At 41.7% G+C, this 24,014-nt stretch overlaps 1 protein-coding gene across 1 annotated transcript in view; it reads right to left on the minus strand.

Moving 5' to 3' along the window:
• Window positions 1-24,014, minus strand: part of COL4A1 (collagen type IV alpha 1 chain) — a 147,543-nt gene that overhangs the window by 36,529 nt on the left and 87,000 nt on the right. Inside the window, exons 22-29 of the mRNA XM_069970761.1 lie at window positions 14,895-15,050; window positions 13,714-13,809; window positions 11,471-11,560; window positions 7,773-7,843; window positions 5,471-5,662; window positions 4,051-4,219; window positions 3,875-3,967; window positions 182-286 (exon numbers count right to left, since the gene is read on the minus strand). Of these exons, the coding sequence (XP_069826862.1) occupies window positions 182-286; window positions 3,875-3,967; window positions 4,051-4,219; window positions 5,471-5,662; window positions 7,773-7,843; window positions 11,471-11,560; window positions 13,714-13,809; window positions 14,895-15,050 (972 nt within the window). The remainder of the gene's footprint in view (window positions 1-181; window positions 287-3,874; window positions 3,968-4,050; window positions 4,220-5,470; window positions 5,663-7,772; window positions 7,844-11,470; window positions 11,561-13,713; window positions 13,810-14,894; window positions 15,051-24,014) is intronic.

Raw genomic sequence — 24,014 nt, forward strand, 5'->3', positions numbered from 1 at the left:
AAAGTAAAGTGCTGCGGAATCTGTTGGTGGTATATAAATAAAAATTATTATTATTACTGATATAACAGTAAATGCTCAAATGGTGTAATCTAAAGACCAAAAAAAAAGAACAGCAGCTCACTGTTACAATATGCAAAGCAGAAGAGTAGGCATCACTGGGACTATATATAAGTGAACAAACCTTTTTCACCAGGAGGCCCAGGAAGTCCTTTCCCTTCTAAACCAGGATCACCCTTTTCTCCAGGAAATCCAGATCTCCCTGGAAGTCCAGGATTACCCTTTTCACCTGAAGATAAAAAAGGATAAAAGTACAAAATTGCATTAGTTTTGTTATTTTAGTGTAAGGCTATGTTCACACAACATTTTTTCAGCTCCATTTAAAATTACATACGTTATTTAGAGTCTAAAAAAACAGACTTTATTTAGCTGTCTGGTATGATCAGTAACTAGACAAGAATAGATAAAAAGAAAAAAAAGGCAGCATTAGGTATGACTAAGGCTAGGTTCCCACATCTTTTTTACACTAAAATCATTTTAAGTTTATGATCATTAATGTTGTCCATCTTTATCAAAAGACACATGTTTTTCACATAAAAAAAAAAGACATTGTGGAAGCATAGCCTAAGGAAGATGACAAATACGGACCCCCAGGGTATAGTACAGCTTGCAGAACTGAAGAATGCATTTGAGACATTTTAGGCTATGTTCACACAACGTAAAATAAAAGTAAAATATAAATGTAATTTAAAGGTAAAAATACGACCATTTTTTCTATATAATAATGTGCTTGGTTGACGTCAATGGGAAATTGATCAGCAGTGCACACACCATACAGTATAATGGCTGTAATTGAATACAACTATCCAAATAATGAACATGCTTATTTGTAACCTGCTTTTGCAAATACTTTTTTTTTTATCTCTTTAAATGTCACTCAAAATTAAATTTTATTTTACCTAGCCTTAAAATGTTTTATGAATAAATATTATGCAGTAAGTTCTTCTTTACCCAGTGCAGTGTGGGACTAATTCACAAAAGAAAAGCAAATACTAATGGTGAATTTGCTGTAGGGAAAATAGAACACCAGGTTGGACTTCAAGTTTTGCAACACTGCAGTAAATTTGACTCAGAAAAAGTGTCATAGGAGCTTTACTAATGTGGAAATCACCCCAAATGTTATATTATTATTTTTAGATATTAATAACTTCTGGCTTGCACTAGGATTAATACTTAAAAAGAGTGTGACGTCACTCAGAATCCCACTTTTTGCCACGGAAAACTGGACTCTGAACTTATGTGCAGTGCTACCGGCCAGAGCATCTGCCTAGTTCAGAAGATTTCTCCCTGATCATCATCTCCTCTACACTGCATAAAAGCTGGATGTGGACTTCGGCTGAACTCCACTGATATTGGCATCTGTGCAAGCCTTTCCAGCTGGATTTCTATACAGGTATTTGTCACCTATATAATCTTGATTCTCCTTATTCTGACTGACCAACTAATAGTCTGCGCTGGGTGTATCTATATGTTTAGTTTATATTATTATTTAACCCCCAGACGACCCATGACGTAACCTTACGTCCTGGGTGTTTTTCCCGCTATGAAGCGCGCTCCGGAGCGGAGCGCGCTTCATAGCAGGTGGGGGCCGGCTGCAATCAGCAGCCGGGACCTCACCGGTAATGACACGCTGCAGCAATCGCGCTGCCGTGTGTCATTAACCCCTTAAGCGTTTAAGTGTAAGTGACAGGGGGAGTCCCCTGTCACTTACCGATCGGGACCCCCGCAGTGTGACTGCGGGGGTCCCGATCGTTGAAACGGACTGCCGGAGGTCTCTCACCTGCCTCCGTGCGGTCCGATCGGCGATCTGCTACACTGAGCCTGCACAGGCAGGCTCAATGAGCAGATCGCTGATAACACTGATCAATGCTGTGCCTATGGCATAGCATTCATCAGTGTAGAAATCAAACTAATGTATGTAGAAGTCCCCCAAAGGGACTTCAAAAGTGTAAAAAAAAAAAAGTTCAAAACACTAACACACTACCCCAAAACCCCTCCTCCAATAAAAGTCTAAATCACCCCCCTTTCCCATTATATAAATAAAACATATAAAAATAAATAAATAGATAAACATATAATATACCGTAGCGTGTGTAATTGTCAGATCTATTAAAATATACCAAGCGTCATTGCGACCGGTAAACGGCGTACACGAAAAGAGGGGAAAAAGTGCGCAGATTACCGATTTTATGTTACATTATATATTTAAAAAAATCAATAAAAAGTGATCAAAACGTCCGATCTTCACAAATATGGTATTAATAAAAACTAGAGATCATGGCGGAAAAAATGACACCCCATACAGCCCCGTAGGTGAAAAAATAAAACCGTTATAAGCGTCACAATAGGCCCATTTTATTAATATTTAATTGCCAAAAAAAAGGATTTCATAAAAAAAATACATATATAACATTAGAGAATCTGTGTAACCTGCATATGGTTGTGTTCGGGCTGACCTATAGAATAATAGTGTCATGTCGCTGTTACCATATAGTGCATTACGGGAACCCCCCAAACATTACCATATTGCATTCTTATTTACGATTTCACCTATTTATATCTTCATAAATATTAATTTTGGAATTCTGTCATACATGTTATGGTAAAATGAAAGACGCCATTACAAAGTACAACTATTCCTGTAAAAAACAAGCACTTACATGGCTTGTAGATAGAAAACTGAGAGTGCTAGAGCTCTTAGAAGGGGAGGAGGGAAAAACTAAAGCACTAAGATCAAAATTTGCGCAGTCCACTGGGTCATTTTGGGCCTGGTCCTCAAAGGGTTAATGTATTTATGCCACAAAACAAGCATGTACAGTATTTAATGCTGAACCTTCTCCATGATCTACAAGTGTAGAATACAACTAAGGAGAGTCATTGCCATTTAGAAATTGCTAGTCCAGGACATAAATTACGATGGGAGGTTAGGCTATGTTCAAACAACGTCAAAAATAGAGAAAAGGCTTCTGAGTTTGATATGTAAAATAACGTCCGTTTTTCCTGCGATTTAACTGACTGCAATGGTAATATATAGAAGTCAATGGAAAGAAGGACATCCAATGCACACAGTGTATTGAATAAGAGACGTTTTTACCGCGGACGTCAAAGTAATGAACATGATCATTATTTTCGGATGTCTTTTGCAAACAGCGGACATTTTTTTATTATCAGTTCACACGCAGTTTTTCTTTTGTTACCGTTCTTTCTCGGTTTTTACTATTGAATTCAATGGACTTTTCAACTAAGCCACAGCCAAAGGCCAATTAGTAACCCCAAACTAAAATAATGTACAAACACCAGTCATTGCACTAAGGGAAGGCCAGACAGCTAAATGACGTCTGTTATTTTAGACTCAAAATGACGGATGTTATTTTAAACGGAGCTCAAAAAACGTTGTGTGAACATAGCCATATACTGTACATTTTTCTTCTTGAAGTCTAAATTTAAGTTTTCACATGGCAAATGGGTTATGTAAGATTACGGAGCAAGCTCTTGAAGAGGACATGTCAGAAGTATTACAAGTAAACACTGAAAACACAGACAGCGGATCATTAGATAAGTAGATAGCTGAGGGAAGAGTACAGCTATCTGCTTTGGATGGGCTATTGTAAGTCTATGGAGCCCATTTTCTGCTGTGAGACATTATAGACAGTGAGTTGGGGAGAGAGGCACCTAGCTATGCATTTCTCCCAGCTTTATCTAACCATCTGCTGGGGTATAAAAAGTTAGAACTCTACCAATCAAATTTTTTGAATCTTTAAATTACATTAAGTAGAGAAAAATTATAGATTCCAAGCAGCAAAACATCAAACTTTACCTTGATCCCCTGGCAATCCAGGAGAACCTGGACTTCCCATTGGTCCTGGTGGTCCAGTTAGAATTGTTAATTTTCCAGGTTCACCCTTACTTCCTAAAGAGAAAACAAAACATTGTAAACAATCAGTGGCAATACCAAATGGAGTTCAGCAAAGCTAGTATGGTTTTTGCACGTACCTGGGTTGCCAGGTAATCCTGAAAATCCTGGTACTCCAGGTTCTCCTCTGTCTCCAGGTGTTCCTGCTGGACCAGATCCAGGAGGTCCTTGCAAACCTTTTTGTCCAGGTAATCCAGGAAATCCACTGTCTCCAGGTGGTCCCCGCTCACCTTTGGAGCCAATTGTTCCCTAAATTGTGTAAGAAGCGTCACGGAAACATACTGTAACTAGGCAAGCACATGTGTATTATGGACCTTTTTCTCTGTGTATAATACATTATATTTAACATGTTAAATAAGTAATCATTTGCTAAACACTACAGGTGAGCATTTCTTGACAGGGTATAGGCATTGCCCTTGGCTAAAATTGTAAAACGTTTATTGTCTATATATAAATCAAAACAGCTTTCAGTCTGTTACTTTATCATTTCAAATGTAATATTGTTTAGCACATTTTGACTAAATATCAGATCATCTACAAGTGAATACTGCACAGGATTATTATTCAGTGCATTGCTGCTTTAGAGTCCTACTTTTAATACAGTGTTGTCTTTTAGATGAGGAGAATCTGGTAATATTTTACTACTTGTTCCTGTCTAAGATAAGCGTACTGTATGTTTGGTACCTTGGTTTAAGAGTAGCTTGGATTAAGTGCGTTTTGCAAAAAGAGCTCACAGTTTTTCACAATTATGACTTGGTTTAAGAGCATTGCTTTGGCTCAAGAGCTCCCTGTACTGGGTGGGAGCGCGAGTGGGGGAGGGGCATGGTCTGCATAGCATGGTCTACAGCACTGTACTCTGACCCAGGAAGTCTCCCTCACCTCCCAAGTCATAGCAGATCCACTTCAGGCTAGGGCTTACATCAGGGGACAGGACTGTGGAGGCAATTCTAGCCTGTTGTACTACACTACTGCATTATGGGTATCTGCAGCTCCTTCCTGTATCTACAAACTGCTGCTGTTTTATGAGGTTTATGCACTTACTATACATTATACTCAACATGCTGATTGCTATACTGTACAGTAACTGATAATATCACATATGCAGCTGTTTCTAAATGTTCGTTTCATTGGTTTTACATGTTATTTAGAGTATAAAATCATTTACATGATTTCTTATGGGAAAATTTGCTTTGGTTTAAGAGTGGATTTGAATCACAAGCGAGGTCCCAGAACAAATTATGCTTGTGATCCAAGGCACCACTGCTGTTACATAAAGCACTCAATTAAAAGGGGTTATCCAGTATTAGAGAAAACAACACAGCTATCTTTCCACAAAAACAGCACCATACCTTTATATATTCCTATTACTTCAATAGAAGCTGTAAAACCACATCCAAACTGAGGACAAGAATGGTGCTGTTTCTGGCTGTTTTTGAAAGCTGTATAACCCCTTTACATTTTAAACAGTATATGAAATGTGACAAAATAGACTGTTCATACCGAAACACCTTTGGGACCTGGTTGTCCTGGCTGACCATCTCTTCCAGATCTTCCCTCTCTTCCAGGGGTACCTGGCAGTCCAGGTATACCAGGATCTCCCTTATCTCCTTTCAATTTTGGTTCAAAATAAACTTCCCCAGGCGATCCTTTGGCTCCAGGTCTCCCCATAAGGCCTTGAACACCTTGTGGTCCCTTAATAGATAGACACATAGATACAATTTAGTACGCAAGCAGCACAGCCGAGTCATAGTAATGGGTGAAACATGCAGTTTAGGCCTGGATCAAGGTTTGCTGGATGCTGTTGGAAAAACCACAGCACTCCATAACTAGTACATTTGATCATTTGTAGTTTAACATAGTCCAGCCTACCCATTGTTAACATAAATGCTGGATTAAACAGGTCAGCAAGTAAAAGGTAAGAGAAAAGAGAAGTTATTTAGATTATTTAGTGACCAAGCCACTAAGCCTTATTGCCCAAACTGTTCTCTTTATTTTTGGGTCATATACTAAGAGCTATTACTTTATGTTTTTTAGGCAGCCATGACATGAGAGCTTGTTGCACTTTCTAATTGCATAATTTTGGGGTTTATATAATTAAAATAAATAAATAAATAAATAAAAAAGTAAAAAAAAAAAGGGGGATAGGGAATCAATGAAAAATATGCGATATTCATCTGTATTTTTTGAGTCTTAAATATATGCTATTCAAAGGTCAACGTATTGTAAAAATAACATTATTCTTTTTTTCTTATGCGTACCCACATTTTCTGCATGTTCGCTCATCTTTAGTTACTATTAAAGGGAACCAATCACGCGTAAAATCCATCTTAAGATAAGGAATCGTGCTGGCACATCACCCAGCACGTTTCCTAAACATCCCCCTGTAACCTTCGTGCCCCCCTCCATCAGTCAGTAATCTTACTTTGAAGAAGTCCCGCACTGTATGTAAATTTCTGGCAAGTAGTCACGGTGGGCGGATTTAGTCAAGGTGGGCAGAATCAGTCACAGGTCTTGGCCGTCTGTAATGGCTGTAATCACACCCAGAGGGGCGTGCTTGAGGTCTGCCTTCCATCCACGTGACCCGGAGGCTTGTGTTTCACGTCGGCGGCGCGCTGACATCATCCGCACAGACGTCTTTTGTAGTCCGCGCATGCGCAGTACGGCGGGAGACGACGCCGACGTACTGCGCATGCGCGGACTCTGGAAGATGACGGCGCTGCGTGCGAATGATGTCAGCGCGCCGCCGACGTGAAACGCAAGCCTCCGGGTCATGTGGATGGAAGGCAGACCTCAAGCACGCCCCTCTGGGCGTGATTACAGCTATTACAGACGCCCAGGACCTGTGACTGATTCTGCCCACCTTGACTAAATCCGCCCACCGTGACTACTTGCCAGAAATTTACATACAGCGCGGGACTTCTTCAAAGTGAGATTACTGACTGATGGAGGGGGGCACGGAGGTTACAGGGGGATGTTTAGGAAATGTGCTGGGTGATGTGCCAGCACGTTTCCTTATCTTAAGATGAATTTTACGCGTGATTGGTTCCCTTTAAGGGTAGCTTCACATGTACAGCAGATGTGCAGCAGATTTGACTAAATGGATGAACACAGCATCAAATTTGCAACATCAAATATGCTGCGGATCTTGCAGCAGATTTTGCATTGTTATGGGGGCTGCCATCTTGCCTAAGCTGTTTTTAACAGCATTAAGTGACATGTTTTACAGCAAGACTCATGGACATAGGTGACAATAGACAGAGTCTGCCCCCTTGAGATGAGTGTAAAACATTAAAAAGTGTGCTATGTGACCTATAAAGAGGTCATTCCACAGGAAGCTGATATTGTCTCCTCTATCTACTGGTGTTACATGACTCTTCAATGCTGCACAGATCACTTTACAGCAACCTCCTCTTATCACCAAAGAGAGAACAGGAATTCTCAGCTTAGTTTAGCCCCAGCAGTGAGAATAAAAACAGCAAAATTTTTGGATTATTTTATAATATAGATTTAAAAAATTGAAAATTTAGTCGCCAAAAATTCCTCTGAAAATATATTTTTTTACATAAAAACATTATTTAAACAATTAGTAATTTTCTGATGACACATTCCCTTAAACATTTCAGACAACCTGTAGGTCCTTGGTCATAGGCATAACTAAGGGCCTTCAGGAAGTCTGAAGCACATAAGTGGTGCTTTAGCCTATAGATGAATTTTATGAGACTGTGAATAAAGCTCATTGTTTTATCTTTAAACACCTGGGTGCTGGATTTCTTTTATTCTCTGTAATACATTCATTACTTACAGGTGCTCCTGGTGGGCCATCATAGCCTGGTTCTCCTCTGTCTCCCTTGGTTCCTGGTTGGCCAGGAAATCCTTAAGAAATTAAAAGATTGACAATAAGCAAAAAGCAAATACACATAATCAGATCATTGTCTTAGCTCATTTGCTTTTAGTGTGTGCCTTCATTTTTAAATATTATTATTATTTATTTATTTTTTTGCTCTAATATAGCTAATAAATAATTTTATTGTAAAGAAAGGATTTTATTTGTTTTTAGATCTACAAATGCCTCCCTTCACACAGACATACAGCCACATTATATTACTATTGGTCAAAATACATCTTTGTATATATTTTTTTTGTACCATCTTGATAGATAGGGACTTGCCCACATAAGTATTTGCTAGTTTTGCTAAAATGTCCTAACCCATATTACACATATGTTAATACTAATAATAGAGATGCAGCCATACTGATTATTATTTGTATATACAGCATAGTATAGCCTTCCTCTATGAGCCAGACTAAAAAGACAAGTTGTAAAATAATCTACCATCCTGGCAAACCTGACCCCACTGTGTAAAACATGGTTGCCCACTCATTTGCATTGCTATTTTAACTGCAGCATCCACTGCAGTGACAACGTACACCCAGATGGGGCTCCCTCGGAAAATAAAAGCTTGTCACTAGGGAATTAAAACCTGGAACTTCAGTAATCAACTAACCACTGGGACAACTTCTTTTTAAGGCAGTTTATGTGACATGGGACATAAACAGTAGAGTGCTGTAAACCAGGCTTAGACAAGTTCTTAGATTAAAATAACTTAAATGCATATGTATAGAACCTATCATCATCTCTGCCCCTTTCCTGTATCCATCCTCCTTGGTTAAACTTGATGGACATGTGTCGTTTTTCAACTGTATTAATTATATGCCTCAGGCAGCATGCAATCATTGCCCACTGGTCATGACCTGCCGTTCCATCAGTCCTCCTATTCTCCTCCTCTCAGACCCAACAGTTGCAGGAAGCCCTATGACACTGACGATGAAGGGTGTGCAGCATACAGTGCAGGGCTCCAGACTAAAAAATTTACCTGGGAGCCATTGGCTCCTAACCTGAAAAATTTAGGCGCCAAATAGAATATTTGGTCGCCAACATTTTAAACCATGTAAAATTAATGTTATGTTAAATGGGACTTATTGTGTGCAGAGGCCACGGCAGCATCCTCCTCCTTTAGATTCTTTCTTTTCTTAGTTTGAAAACGTTCAACATGGAAACTTGCAACTTGACAACCATATACAGTCTGACTCAGTACTTCAGCTTCACTTGGCTAGCCTTTTAATGAGGCTTACTCTTCTGAACTTGAACTTAAAGGGAACCTGTCGACCCCCGTGCCGGGGTGACAGGCTCCCAACCCCCCTATACTCACCTCATCGCGCTGGGTCCCGCTTCTGAAGATGGTCGGGTCATGGAGATCTCAGCCGCTGCAGCCCGGGGTGCACACTGAGAGATGAGTCCAACGCTCATAGAGAATGACGGGAGAGTCCAGCGCTCCGTCATTCTCTATGAGCGTTGGACTCATCTCTCAGTGTGCGCGTCGGGCTGCAGCGGCTGAGATCTCCGTGACCCGACCATCTTCAGAAGCGGGACCCGGCGCGATGAGGTGAGTATAGGGGGTTCTAACGGGGGGTTGGGAGCCTGTCACCCCGTCACCGGGGGTGACAGGTTCCCTTCAAAAGCTTGCAACAGTCTATACATACTGAGCTAGACTTATGACTGCAGCCATAGTGACCCCCCACAAGATGTGTATATAAATAGATATATCTCTCACCTAGTGATTAATGCAAGTGACCCCCTACAATACAGACACCTGAGGGGCCCTAATAATAATAATAATTGTGCATATATCTATCTCCCAGTGTCTGCAGCCAGTTTGCCCTACACTTATAGATGGCCCCCTCCCCTTATAGATGACCCCCTCTACCCCCATTATAGATGCCCCCTCCTTCCCCCCATTATAGATGCCCCCTCCTCCCCCCCATTATAGATGCCCCCTCCTCCCCCCCATTATAGATGCCCCCTCCTCCCCCCCATTATAGATGCCCCCTCCTCCCCCCCATTATAGATGCCCCCTCCTCCCCCCCATTATAGATGCCCCCTCCTCCCCCCCATTATAGATGCCCCCCTCTCCCCCCATTATAGATGCCCCCTCTTCTCCCCCCCTTATAGATACCCCCTCCCCTTATAGATGACCCCCTCTACCCCCATTATAGATGCCCCCTCTCCCCCCCCATTATAGATGCCCCCTCTTCTCCCCCCCTTATAGATACCCCCTCCCCTTATAGATGGCCCCCTCTCCCCCCCTTAAAGATGGCCCCTCTTCTCCCCCCATTATAGATGCCCCCCTTCTCTTCCCCCCATTATAGATGCCCCCCCCTTTCCTCTATGCTAAGCAGTATTTAAAAAAAACAAACACACAAACTCACCTGACAACCCGCTCCCCCGGCGATCCTCTTCTTCTTCAGGCGCTGTCCCCGGCTGATGCGCGGCTGCCGGGGGTGTCCCGTCCTATCCCCGGCAGCGCGGCGCGTCAGTGAGCTCCCTGTACGCCGGGGCTGTGACTTCTGACACAGGAAGCGTCTCTGACGTGCGCTTCCTGTGCCGGAAGTCAGGGCCCCAGGCAGCTCACTGATGCGCCGCGCTGCCGGGGATAGGACGGGACACCCCCGGCAGCATCAGCCGGGGGCCCGGACTTAAAGAGACAGCACGCCGCCGCCGGGGCCAGTCGCAAATGGCGCCCAGATTAATAAATATGGGCGCCATTTGCAAAATGTCAGTTGCATTGGCGACCATTTTGGTCGCCATCTGGAGCCCTGCAGTGTAATGCCATGCATCCTTTTTTTTTTGGGATAATAGTATGAAGTCAGGTGACCAGACTCTCTGACACTGTGGGCCCTGGTCATAATTATCCCCTTATGTGCAGGGCCGTATTTACCACTAGGCACTCGTGGTCCAGTGCCTAGGGCAGCACCTTGCAGGCGGGCAACACCTGGGAGCAGGGGAAGAAAACAACTTATATTTTTGTTTTTATATTTCTAGTCTCCTACCTTAAGACTTGCCAGTATATATGGAGCTGTTACCTACCAATGCTGTGGTGAGAATTCCTTCAGATAATATGCAGGTGGCTCTAATCATTGATTCAATGTGTAAATTTGTTTATGTTTTAAACCGTTAAAAAACATGAAACGTGATTCAGACAATGTTTCTACATGTAGAGAAATGCATGTGGCTGAAACCATGCTCCCATTTCTTCCCCAGTAGTCATGTGCTGTTACCCCTATTGGTTGCCGCATGAGGATCTGGTTTTGGCTGCATGTGGTGTTGTACAGTAAATGTGGGAACGCGGTCTAAGACCGTTAAGATATCAATAAGATGTTCAGAAACTAGAAAATCATGATGCTAATTGGTGAGTGAAGATGGGGCATATTCAGGTTTAGCGCCTAGGGCAGAAGCAGCTGTTAATACGGCCTTGCTTATGTGGGTCCCATGCCTCACTACTGCCCCTCTACTAAGTAGTGCACATAGTAATAAATATACTCACAATACAGCAATATGGCAATGTATTATTATGATTATTATTACCATTTATTTGTGAAGTAACAGATGTAGCTGTAGATTTACAGTAGAGTATAAATGAACAGTAACAGCAGAGTTTATACCTTGTTCTCCAGGGGGACCTTGAGGCCCTGGTGGTCCTGGTAATGTTGATGGTATTGATTCACATGCAGGGCAGGCATCTCCTTTGTCACCTTTATACATTTAAAAATATGTTTAACATCTTCATAAGGCTAGATTCATACAACCCTTTTCCAGATAAAATGGTATACTGTAAAAATGTGCTGAACTGTTTGACAAAGACAAATATCAATAGGATGAATCCATTGAAAAAGGTAAACAGGTGCACAGATTTGGCATCCACTTGATGGAAAAGTGGCTTTTAGCTTTTTCTTTTCTCTCAAACATGATTAAACACATGCAAATCTATGCAACTGTTTACCCATTTGTTTGGCTACAGCTGCCATTAAATCTTATTACACAAATTAAAATATGGGAATCTTCGGACAAATGTATTAGGTCCAGATGAAACTCTTACTTGAGACTTGTACAAGTGGTAACACCTAATATGTTCATTCCTCAGAGAGACTTTAAGGGGGAAGGGGTATGTATCATTTGCCCAATTTTTTATATAAATTCTTTTGCGCTTACAGGCACTTTTTTTTGCTGTGCAACAAACTCCGGTCCATGTGCAAAATGTATCATTATGTAGTGTCCCACCACAAGTGGTTTTCCTTGTCACACACACACACACACACGTGAAATTAGTTCACTAAGGGGCCACAGCTAGTGTAGTTAGTTGCTGTGCCCTACTCCAGACACTCCCCCTGTGCACAGCTGCAGTACAGGTATGAAGGTTAGCCAGTTCTCACACTATCATACACTCTTATGTAGGGCTTACTATATAAGCCCTATATAAGTTAGGGGCTTCCTGTTTAGTCTTAGTTCTTAGTCTTAGCTCCAGTCAGGAGTCAGAACAGTTTGAGTGTGAGAGACTACAACTGTTATGCACTGCTGAACTTAACCACGGGGTAACCAAAGTTACAGGAGTAACCCTTGGCTACACTGTGGATCTTCACTTCAGGAAAGTCAGCCCTTAGAGAAAAAATGCAGTGGGGCTTATCCATAGTAGAGCACAGATGCAAGTTATCCGCTCTCTACTGACTACGCTTGACTACCTCGCAGGGTGGTGACCGATACTGTGCCGACAGAATGCAGTCAGATAACCCAGACTTATCTACGTGAATACGAGGAGTTTCTTCAAGACACACACTTCACACACACATCCTCGCAGAGTACATTATTACTAAGGCAAGAGCTCCTATCCAGCCCCTATTCTGCTACAGCTTGATTTCTACCAAAGCACTGTTACATTTTTGTATTGCACTGAAGAAAGTTTAAGCATTTTTTAAGTGGGACATCTCTGTTTAAGTGTCATCTCTGTTGTCGCACCCCTACACCTCACACTAGTCCTACCAAAGGTCCAGTGCTTGTGTGTCCGGGGGGGGGGGGGGGGTGGTATTACCACCCCTCGCCATTGTGACAATTCGCCACCCAAACAACCAGAGCCCACCGGTTGGTCCAACACCAGTATCCAGCGTCCTGGGTCATGGCAATAAGGTGCCTGGGCCTTGATAAGTGTTGCACAATTTTTGTACACTTTTTTGCCCAACACAGCTTGGCTTATAATCTATGCCAGGGTCTGACTGAAGTACTGCTGCCCCAATTTTTGTGCAAAAACTGAAAATTCCCCCATAATAAATCTGGCAAAAAAAAGTAAAATATTCTAAAACAGGCACAGCTGGAGTGAACTGTTTAAAATAGCGCTTGATAAACGTTGCGAAAAAATATATTTTGTGTGCAAAAAGAATGATACATATGCCAATAATATGTTAATTTCTAAGAGAAACCTATCTTCCTTTCTTTTCACGCTTAACAAACTTGACAAACAAGCAAATGCTCATTCATCAGCTGAACACTCACTTTAAACTTGCCAAAAATGTATCTGCCATCAGCTGCACATCTTCTGTTACATGGCTGGTTAAAGCAAAGGCCTGCCATGTAATAGACTCAGTAAGAAAGCACCTTTATTGCAAGCCGGCAATCACTATCTATCTATTTTTAGCCAATTCCACAGAATTTTCCAGGTTCAGCCAACTATTAAAGAAGTATAGCAACTTTGGTCTCTATGACTTTAGATTGAGATTTTAATTTACTGGGAAGCAATACAACAGACATATCCTTAAATATAACCTCTGACTGACTATAATAACAATCACAAAGAAAAAAAATATGTACTGTAGATTCTATATTTGTAGACCATTTAGAGATATAGTAAAAGTCATACCTTTCTGACCCCTTTCTCCAGGGAAGCCTTGTCCACCTGCATCTCCAGGGCCGCCAGGTTCACCAGGCTGTCCTGGAATGCATTCTTGTGTTGGATCTGTAATAACAATGTAATAAGAAAAATAAGTATAACATTACAAATTACAAAGTACATTACGAAGTAAATTGCAAAACTGTAGGGATGAGCGAATCTTCGCTCAATTAGTATGCCTGCGATGCCTGCGATCCCGGGTGCATAGTTGCGCTCCCGGGAATCTGCGGGCAGGATCTTCCAGGGAATTCAAGATACATTCCCTGGATTTCCAGGGAATGTATCTTGCATTCCCTGGAAGACCCCGGCCGCAGATTCCCGGGAGCGCAACTATGCACCTGGGATCGCAGGCATCGCACTGGAGTGAGCGGCTTTCGGACCGAAAGTCTGAAAGTTACGCTCATCTCTACAAAACTCCTAGCATGTGTTGATTTAAATGTTTTTTTTTTTTGTGAACTACCCCATTAATGCCATTTGTTTTTCCTTTGTAAAGGTCTCTTTGTGGCCAGCACTTTGTCATGTCATTTGATTAATTAAGACAGAGACAGTTAAATGATGTAACATTTAATGATGTCAACTAAAAGTAGACTCATCACCTTAACCACATTATGTTACCAAACAATTGATAAATCTATCTTCATATTAATTAATTAATTAATTAAAGGAGAAGTCCGGCCTCAGATAACTTTTGACAGGCGGTAGGGGAGAGTGTAACAATGAAGTATTTCTTAACTCTCCCCATGCCCACGATGCACTGCCTGACCAGCTCCAGTACCCCCGCTGGAAGGCATTTTCCCATAAGTTGTGATGACGACTCGGGAGAAAATGCTTTTTCCGGCTGATAGACAGCACGCTCAGCCAATCAGTGACTGGACTGGTGTCCTGCCCTAGTTACTGACTGGCTAAGCAGCCAGTACATCAGCCAAGCTGTGACATTGGCATCGCCGGAGATCCCAGAGCACGGTGGGGGTCTGGTGCGGCGATCCAGCGCTGAAGAGGCACAGGGAGCAGGGAGTCAGGACCCTTTGTTATTTTCCCCTAAGTCCCTGCAATTAAAAAATAAAATAAAATGGCCGGACTTCTTCTTTAAACGAAAGATAGTTGGGATCTGAGAAGTACACATTTTATCTAGCAGTTGATCAATTCCTTACCTATTGGACCAGGCAGGCCAGGAAAACCAGGAGGCCCACGTTGTCCCTCGTTGCCTTTCTGTCCAGGTAAGGATAATCCAGGAATTCCAGGTTCACCCTTTTCACCCCTTTCCCCTGTTAATCCAGGTGCCCCAGGTGGTCCAGGAATTGATATACCTATATATTACAAAGACAACTTTATATTCATGAGACACTGGTAAAGTAGGATAATACATATTTTATACTTATATGCCACTCAATATATTACTGTAAGTTTAGTTTCAAAAGGAGAAATTTCTTTAAAAGCAAAAAATAATAAAAATGTTTAGCAACACGCTAGATTATTATATATAGATTATAGAAATATTAATATTTAATATTATAGAAAAGACAATCAGAGGCATAGTAGAGCTCAAGTTCACAAGATATGTTACCACAAGAGGGAGCAGAATACATCTTTTATAGACATTGGGGGACAATTATTAAAAGGCCTTTTTTAGGTACAAATGGGCCTGATTGATCTAAAAATATTTGCAAATGGTGTTTTTGTGAATATTTTCTTTGCATCGTGCCCATCTGTGCCTCTTGCGCCGGAATGGCAGGCAGAGGGCATAACGGGAGGTGAGGCAGCAAGCGGAGGGGGAGCGGCCTCTGTGTGCACCGCATTTATCATTTTTCCATAGGGAAAATGTCAGTGAAACCCATGCCAGCTGACGTAGGTTTCATTTTTTTCAAACCAAGGTCTTCGATGTTCACAGGATTTATGTAGAGGCAGTGCCCCTCTACATAAATCCTTACAGCTCCGGTGATTGTGGGGACATTTTTAAGCCTGGCGCAAAAAAACACCAGACTTAATAAATGTCCCCCATTTAATATTGCAGATCTGGGGTATAGGGGAGGATATCCAGGCCTGCTATGTTTTGTTAAAGTGGTCAAATGTGACTTATCTATTTGCCCTAATTATCATATTTAACATAATAGTGTTGATTCTAGTCAGAATACCCGAGATTGAGAGGCTAGGTTTCCTTCACTGGGAGGCTATAGCGTGTCAAGAAAGACAAACTGGCAGAGGCAAAATGTTTGATTAGGTATATGAGATTGGCTGTCACCAGGAGGCCAATAGTGGATTTGCAGAGTTGTGTAAAGCCAGCTACTTTGGCCAAGATCTCTGTCACCTTAACCTACAGATCGGCCACTATAGGGCATGCCTACCATGTGTGGAGCATATTGCCCATGAATGAGCAACCTCAAAAGCAGAGTGGAGATACTAATAGATATATGGCATGGAGTACAGAACGAACATAACATTACCTATGTAGTATTTTCAAAGCTGTGTTAGTCAGCGATGTAATGCTGCGTTTACACGTAACGATTATCATGCGAATTTGCGCGATAACGGTCGAATTCGAACTATAATCGTACGTGTAAACGCAGCGAACGATCGAACGACGCACAATAAATCGTACATTTTGATCTTTCATCAGGTCATCAAATCGTCGTTCATCGTACGCAAAAAATTCGCAAATAGTTCCGTGTGAACAGTCGTTCGCCGATTTAACCAATGTGTGAGATAGGCTTAAACGATCGCAGTGCGAATTTTCGTACGATATATCGTACCATCTAAACGCTGATCGTTATAAAAAAAAATCGTAAATCCGACATCGCTAATCGTACGATCGGGCCAATAATCGTTACGTGTAAACGCAGCATTAGTCAACTGCCTTTTCTAGGTGTTTCCATACATGTTTGCCACTTCTTGGGTGACATGATGCATTAGAGAACCTCCCCCCATGTAAGCATAAAAAGAAGTTTTTCATCTCATGGGGGTTAGTTGAGAGTAGCATATATGAGACAGAAAGACCCAGGGAAGAGTAAATCACAAGCTATTTAAGGAGGGTTGTCTCTAAAGGTCCCATCGTATCACTTTTGAAGGAATAAGAAAAAAAAGGAAAACGAAAACCTGGGACACTATAAATGCTTCCCTGTGAGGGGGCTTCAAATTAAGTTACAGATGGGATCTTTTTGTCAACTAGAAAGTCCTGTGGTTTATTTAGATAGTGCTAAGCCCACCATACAAAGTCATGGTTACGTAGGCCTGGAAGAACTCAAGGTTTGGCAGCAGGAGGGTGGCCTGTGATCTTGGTGATTAAAGATTAATTTTAAATTGCATCTGTCTTCAGACAGCTAAGAGATGCAACAAGAGCAAAGAGGGTAATAAATTGTTAAACGGATGTTTGCACCACATCAAGGCGGCCACTGTGTATATCGAGACTTAGGGTCCTATTACACGGAGCGATATTTAACAATTACCGACTAACAATAAACGATCGCAAACAAGATTGTTTATGATTAATATTAAATGGTTCACCATATTACACAGAACGATGGTCATTAGTTACAATCGTTACTACGATCGTTACTATAATTGTTTATTCCTTCTGATCCCAGCAAAACAATAAACAATGTGCAATTACACTGAACAAATGTGGAACTTGAGCGAACGAATGTGGAATTACAGCGAATGATTAGCAAACAATTAACGATTAACATTTTCTCCTGTCTGAACATTGCACAGGTGCCTTAACGATCCAGCCCATGTGCTGTTCTGACACAGGTGAGGAATTGAAACAATCTGCCTGGAGCATTCCTAATGATGAGGAGGGGGGTAGAAGGGACAGAGAGGGTGTGCCAGCCTAATGCATATACAATCTAAGCCACGGCCGTTGGGCACGGGGCTGCCAGTTTGAAAGTTGTTTTTTTAGGACAATAACTGCACCACCTGCCAAACAGACCCCAGGACAGATCTTGGATTAAAAGCAGCTATCTGAAGATAGAAGCAGTTTTTTTTTTTTTTTTTTGGGGGGGGGGGGGGGGTCAGACTGGGGGTACAGAGTCGCTTTAATAAATTTTTGAATGTGACAAATGGTATGACAATACAATATATTGGATTTAACTTTAAGACCCCCAGTTTAGAGAAATCCTCTAAGAGGCTAAATAGATTAAGAAAAGAGAGAGGGTGGTTAATCAAAAACAAAAAGAAGGTTATAAACTCGTCTTATATTCCAAATCTGCCACCTGCAGTCCCTGCACTTCCAGCTTCAATTGCAATAGGGAAGCTAGAGGTTCCATGAATAGTGCAAAAAGTGCAGGTGACAGTGGGCAATCTTGCCTCGTGCCTCTATCAATAGTAATTGAGTGGGCTTCTGTGGTGGGAGCTTAAGATGATAATTAGAGGGGGCAAGTGGAGCTTTATGTGGTTTGGGAATAACATTTATGGATTTTTAGAAATTCTGGTGTTCCAGAGAGTAAATCATTGCAATAATTATGGATGGGAGGGGGGGGCAGAGACTGAAAAAAAAATCTTGTGATATAAAAATAAGGAATGCTTCACAAATATGCATGTTACTCAGGGCCGGCTCCAGCTTTTTGTGGGCCCTTGGGCGACAGAGCCTCGGCGGGCCCCTTTGAGGAGCAAATCATGGAGAGACAGGCGAGGAAAGATTTGCAGCAGAAGAAACATGCGGCTGCTGCATATCTTTCTCCTCCTGTATCTCCTGATCTCTGCAGTAGTCAGGACTCTGGAGGAGTCAGACCCAGTCACAGGATTATATATATATATCATGCTGGTGCTGCTAGTTCTCTAGTATACAGCTCCTTCTGTGTGTGTGTGTGTGTGTGTATATACATACACACACACAGAGCAGGAGCTGTATACTAGAGAACTAGCAGCACCAGCATTATATATATTTATTTATAATATGAACATGGTGAGACCTCTAGTTCTCCTATATACAGGCCCTGCAGTGATATACAGTGTGTGTATATATATATATATATATATATATATATATATATATATATATATATATATATATATATATACATATATATACACACACACACACTGTATATCACTGCAGGGCCTGAATATAGGAGAACTAGAGGTCTCACCATGTTCATATGATAGATAGGAGATAGGGAAATAGATAGATAGATAGATAGATAGATAGATACAGATATCTAGTTGTTTTGTGTATAGAGGTCCTGCTGTAATATATCTATATCTATTACAGCAGGATATATATATATATATATATATATCCTGCTGTAATAGATATATAGGATAATTTTTTACTCACCGTAAATTTTCTTTCCTGTAGTCCGAAGCAGCAGCACAAATGGGGAAGATCCTATCTTCCTGCAATGGTAGGACAGATGGTACTAATAAAAGATTGATTAGGAGCCCTATAAGAAGGCCATACAGACCCCTCCTCCTTGTGTTAATTCTAACGACGAAAAAAATTTAAAATTCATAATAAAATCTTAGTTAATAAGGCATTAAAACAATCAAGGTATGCTGCATAAATAATAGTTTGTTTAAATCAGGGCGGGAAGTCTGTGCTGCTGCTTCGGACTACAGGAAAGAAAATTTACGGTGAGTAAAAAATTATCCTTTCCCTTACGTCCTCAGCAGCAGCACAAATGGGGATATAGCAAGCTATGAAAACAGACTAGGGAGGGCCATTACATTACAGAAGACAGAATGGCTGAGCCAAAAACTGGTTGACTCGTGAATATCTAGTCTATAGTGCTTGACAAAAGGTATTGACGGACATCCATGAAGCAGTCCTGCATATTTGTTCCAAGGGTACAGATCTTTTTTCAGCCCATGTGGATGATATTGCCCTCATTGAATGTGCCTTGATTGCACCAGGTACCTGTAATCCAGCTTCTTGTTAGCATATGGAGATGACTTCCCTTATCCATCTGGACAGAGAAGCTTTGGATGACTTGCATCCTTTGTTTTTCCCTGCAAAGGATAAAAACAAGTGGTTAGATTTCCTGAAGGAGTTTGCCCGTTCAATATACATGCTCCAAGCCCTTCCCACATCTAAGGGATGAAACTCCTTCTCTCCCGTGTTGGCAGGAGTAATGGATTGTAACAATGGAGATGTGGAAGAGACTTTCACCCACCAGGCTTCAAACAACTTCTTTACCTTCAGGTAGGTTCTGTAGGCAGTTGTGGCTCTGGACTACAGAAGAGTGGTCACCACTTTGACAGCATATCAATTCCCACCTTGTTGACGGCAGTCAAGCTTCGGACAAGCCTGCCCTCTTGAGTTATTAACTGAGGGTATACAGAAGCCTCCAGATTATTCCTATGGAATTAGCGCCATGCTTTTAGATAATATAAGAGGCCATCATGAAACCAGAGACTTGCTACTTGCAAGATTTTTAGACTCTGCCCACACCTGGCAGGGACGCTGGGAGTAATCTCTGCTACTCTGTGTCAGTAGCTGGGGAGACTGGGAGAGTTCCCAGAAGATTCTTAGGCAGGGGGCTCACCATTGTGAACCATGCTCTCTTGGGTCAATAGGGGCAAATGAGGCTGACCAAGGCCCAACCTTGTCTCAGATTCTGCAAGACTCTGGGCTTTTTAGGAGTGAGGAAAAAAGGTTTTCCAATTTGAACCTTGAATAGGAATAGGTCTATTCTCCATGCGATTTACCAGAAAGCTTCTGGTCCAGAGACCGTTCTTCCGACAGGGTTACATCGCAGCATAGATTGCCAGCAGACAAAATGCCCCTGCCTCCAGTAGTGCCCCTATAAAGATCGGTATGCGCCATCCTAGCTGCGGTTTTGATCTTATACTGATAGCTTACCATAGATTGGTGTGCTGGAGTGGACTAGTATTCCCTTCATATGTTGGATGCCAGCAACATTTCTGATGGGGATTAAGGCTTCCTTGCCAGTTGCTCATACAAGCGCCCCACTGCTTGATATATCAATGGTTTTCTCTACCCACTTCATTGGGAGACTGCTGCCATTGAGCAGGAAAAGCTATCCTTGTCTCTGGGCGTTATTTCCAGTGTAGACATAAGACCCAAGGGTATCAGATGAAGTGACAGCAACTGGGGAGTGCTGAGAACCCCGACTTGTGTCAACTTCTGTAATCTCTCTGGAGGAAGAAAGTCACAGACTGGGGATCTATTCTCCTCCTTAGGAATTGTTCGATGCCAGAAAACAATGATGAGCTTCAATTTTCTCAGTCAAAGTACAATAGACATCCTCTTGGTGACTGTAGATGGAGCCAAGATTATTCCAGATAGAAGGGCTGTAAATTGAAAAGAATGCCAATTGCCTTGTACAAAAGGTCTTGATGTAAAGGAATATGCAGCTTTTGTCTGTAGACAGGTACATGCGGGTATACATGGCCAGATAACGTCCTTCTTCTAGGAGGGAACTACAGAGCATAAATCCTCCATACAACCGCCTTCTCAGAGGAGGCTGTATACAGGTACATGCAGGTATACCTGGTCAGATAACATCCTTCTTCTAGGAGGGACCTACAGATCATAGATCCCACATACAGCACCTTCCTCAGAGGAGGCTGTATACAGGTATACACGGTCAGATAACATCCCTCTAGGAGGGACCCACAGATCAAAATTCAATATGGTAGCCTTTCCTATCATATAACACTGGTACAGACCTCTCTCATTATGGAAATAAATTGTCAGAAAAGACGTAGTCACAAGTTCTTGTCCCCATCCCCAAGGCCTCCGAGACGTCTGGTCCTTCTTGTGCAGGATTCTTTCCTTTACCTTCCATACTAGAATTCCTACGGAATGTGGAACAAAGTAGAAGTTCCTTCTCTTATTAGACTTTCATGAGAATGTCCAATACAGATCCAACTATCTTTATATTGGAGTGAACATCTGCCCCCTTACAACGAAGGACCAGTCTCCAAACTGTGGGGATCGGGCAGCCAAGTATACTGCTCAGCTATAGTAATATAGACATTTATTTTATTTATTTATTTTTATTTATTTATTTATTTATTTATTATTATTTTTTTTTTTTTTTTAAAGTACTAAGAATTTTTTTTTTTTTTTGAACAAGGACTTTGTGCGTCTGAAGGAGCCATGACCTCGGACTCCATCCAGTTCAGCCTGTAGATTATCATTCAGATGTAAAATCTTAAGCAGTCATTGTCTCTTCTGAGAAAAAGTTGCAATCCACAAATGAATTCTCTGCCACCTTAAAGTGGAATCTTGCAGGATCTGTACGCCAAGAAAGCTTTTTCCCCAGAAGTTCTGTTACCAGAATCCTGCTACATCCAAGGATGGAAGTTGTGCCAGACTGACCGGCCGACTAACAGACTAGTGCAGAGTGCCTGGAATCAGACACACAGGTGCACTGAATATGCAACCAGCAATCCTAAAGCAGTGTTCACACATAGCAGCTTCATAGTTTTACTGCATCCTTCAGTACACAGAAGCTCCATAGGGTCACTGCATCATCTGATATCAGTATTACAGAGTGTAACTAGACAGCAGGTGTACACAGTATTACAGAGTAATTAGACTGTAGGTATATACAGTACACATCCAGCATCTCTAAGAATGTAGCTTCATAGGTCACTGCATTATCTGATAACAGTACTAATCAGATAGTACACAGATGTACACATCTACAATCCTAAGGCCATGTTCACACACAGTAGCTTTACTGCATTCTTAAATAGCAGCACTGGAGCAGCGCAAAAAAGCTCCATAGAATCACTGCATCATCTGATGGCGGTATTAGGGAAAGTAATCAGATAGCAGGTGTATCCAGTACACATCCAGCAGCTCTAAGCATGTGCTCACACACATAGCTCCATATGGTCACTATATAATCTGATAGCAGTATTAGGGAAAGTAATTAGATAGATGTATCCAGTACACAACTAGCAACTCTAAGGCTGTGTTCACACACAGTAGCTTCATAGGGCACTGCATCATCTGATAGCAGTATAGTGAAAGAAATCAGACAGCAGGTGTTACACAGTACACTACAATTCTAAGGCAATGTTCACACACAGTGGCTTCATAACTTCACTGCATTCTTAAATAGCAGCACACAGAAGGTCCACATGATAACCATCATCTGATAGCAGTATTAGTCAAGGTAATTAAACAGCAGGTGTACATAGTACACGACTAAATTCTAAGGCAGTGTTCACACACAGTAGCTTCACTGCATTCTTAAATGTCAGCACACAGAAGGTCCACATGATCACTATATCATCTGATAGCAGTATAGTGAAAGTAAATAGACAGTAGGTGTATAGTATACAACTAACAATTCTAAGGCCGTGTTCATACACAGTAGCTTCACTGCATTCTTAAATGGCAGCACTGGAGTAGCACACAGACGCTCCATAGGGTGACTGCGTCATCTGTTAGCAGTATTAGTGAAAGTTATTAGACAGGAGGTGTATCTACCACTACACGATAACTCTAAGGCTGTGTTCATACACAGTTTTATAGCTTCATTGTATCATCTGATAGAAATACTGGAAAAGTAATCAGACCGCAGGTATACACACTACACAACTACAATTCTAAGGCTGTGTTCACACACACAATTTCACTGCATCATCTGGTAGCAGTACTATAGAAAGTAATTAGTCAGCAGGTGTTCACAATGCACAAATAGCAGCTCTAGGGTTGTGTGCACACACAAACACACAGTTTTATAGCTTCACTGCATCATCCGATGGCAGTACTATAGAAAGTAATGAGGCAACAGGTGTACACAATTAGCAGCTCTAGGGCTGTGTTCACATACAGTTTCAGAGCTTCACTGCATCATCTGGTAGCAGTACTATAGCAAGTAATCAGGCAGCAGGTGTGCACACTGCACAACTAGCAGCTCTAGGGTTGTGTGCACACAGTTTTATAGCTTCATTGCATCATCTGGTAGCAGTGCTATAGAAAGTAATGAGGCAGTAGGTGTGCACAATTAGCAGCTCTAGGGCTGTGTTCACATACAGTTTCAGAGCTTCACTGCATCATCTGGTAGCAGTGCTATAGAAAGTAATCAGGCAGTAGGTGTGCACACTGCACAACTAACAGCTCTAGGGTTGTGTGCCCACACAAACACACAGTTTTATAGCTTCACTGCATCATCCGATGGCAGTACTATAGAAAGTAATGAGGCAACAGGTGTACACAATTAGCAGCTCTAGGGCTGTGTTCACACACATACACAGTTTCATTGTAGCAGTACTGGAGAAAATTATGAGACAGCAGGTGTACTAAATACCCAACTAGCAGCTTTAAAGCTGTGTTCATGTATACTCACTATAGTTAC

The sequence above is a fragment of the Dendropsophus ebraccatus genome, chromosome 5, assembly GCF_027789765.1.
Source record: "Dendropsophus ebraccatus isolate aDenEbr1 chromosome 5, aDenEbr1.pat, whole genome shotgun sequence".
NCBI lineage: Eukaryota > Metazoa > Chordata > Amphibia > Anura > Hylidae > Dendropsophus > Dendropsophus ebraccatus.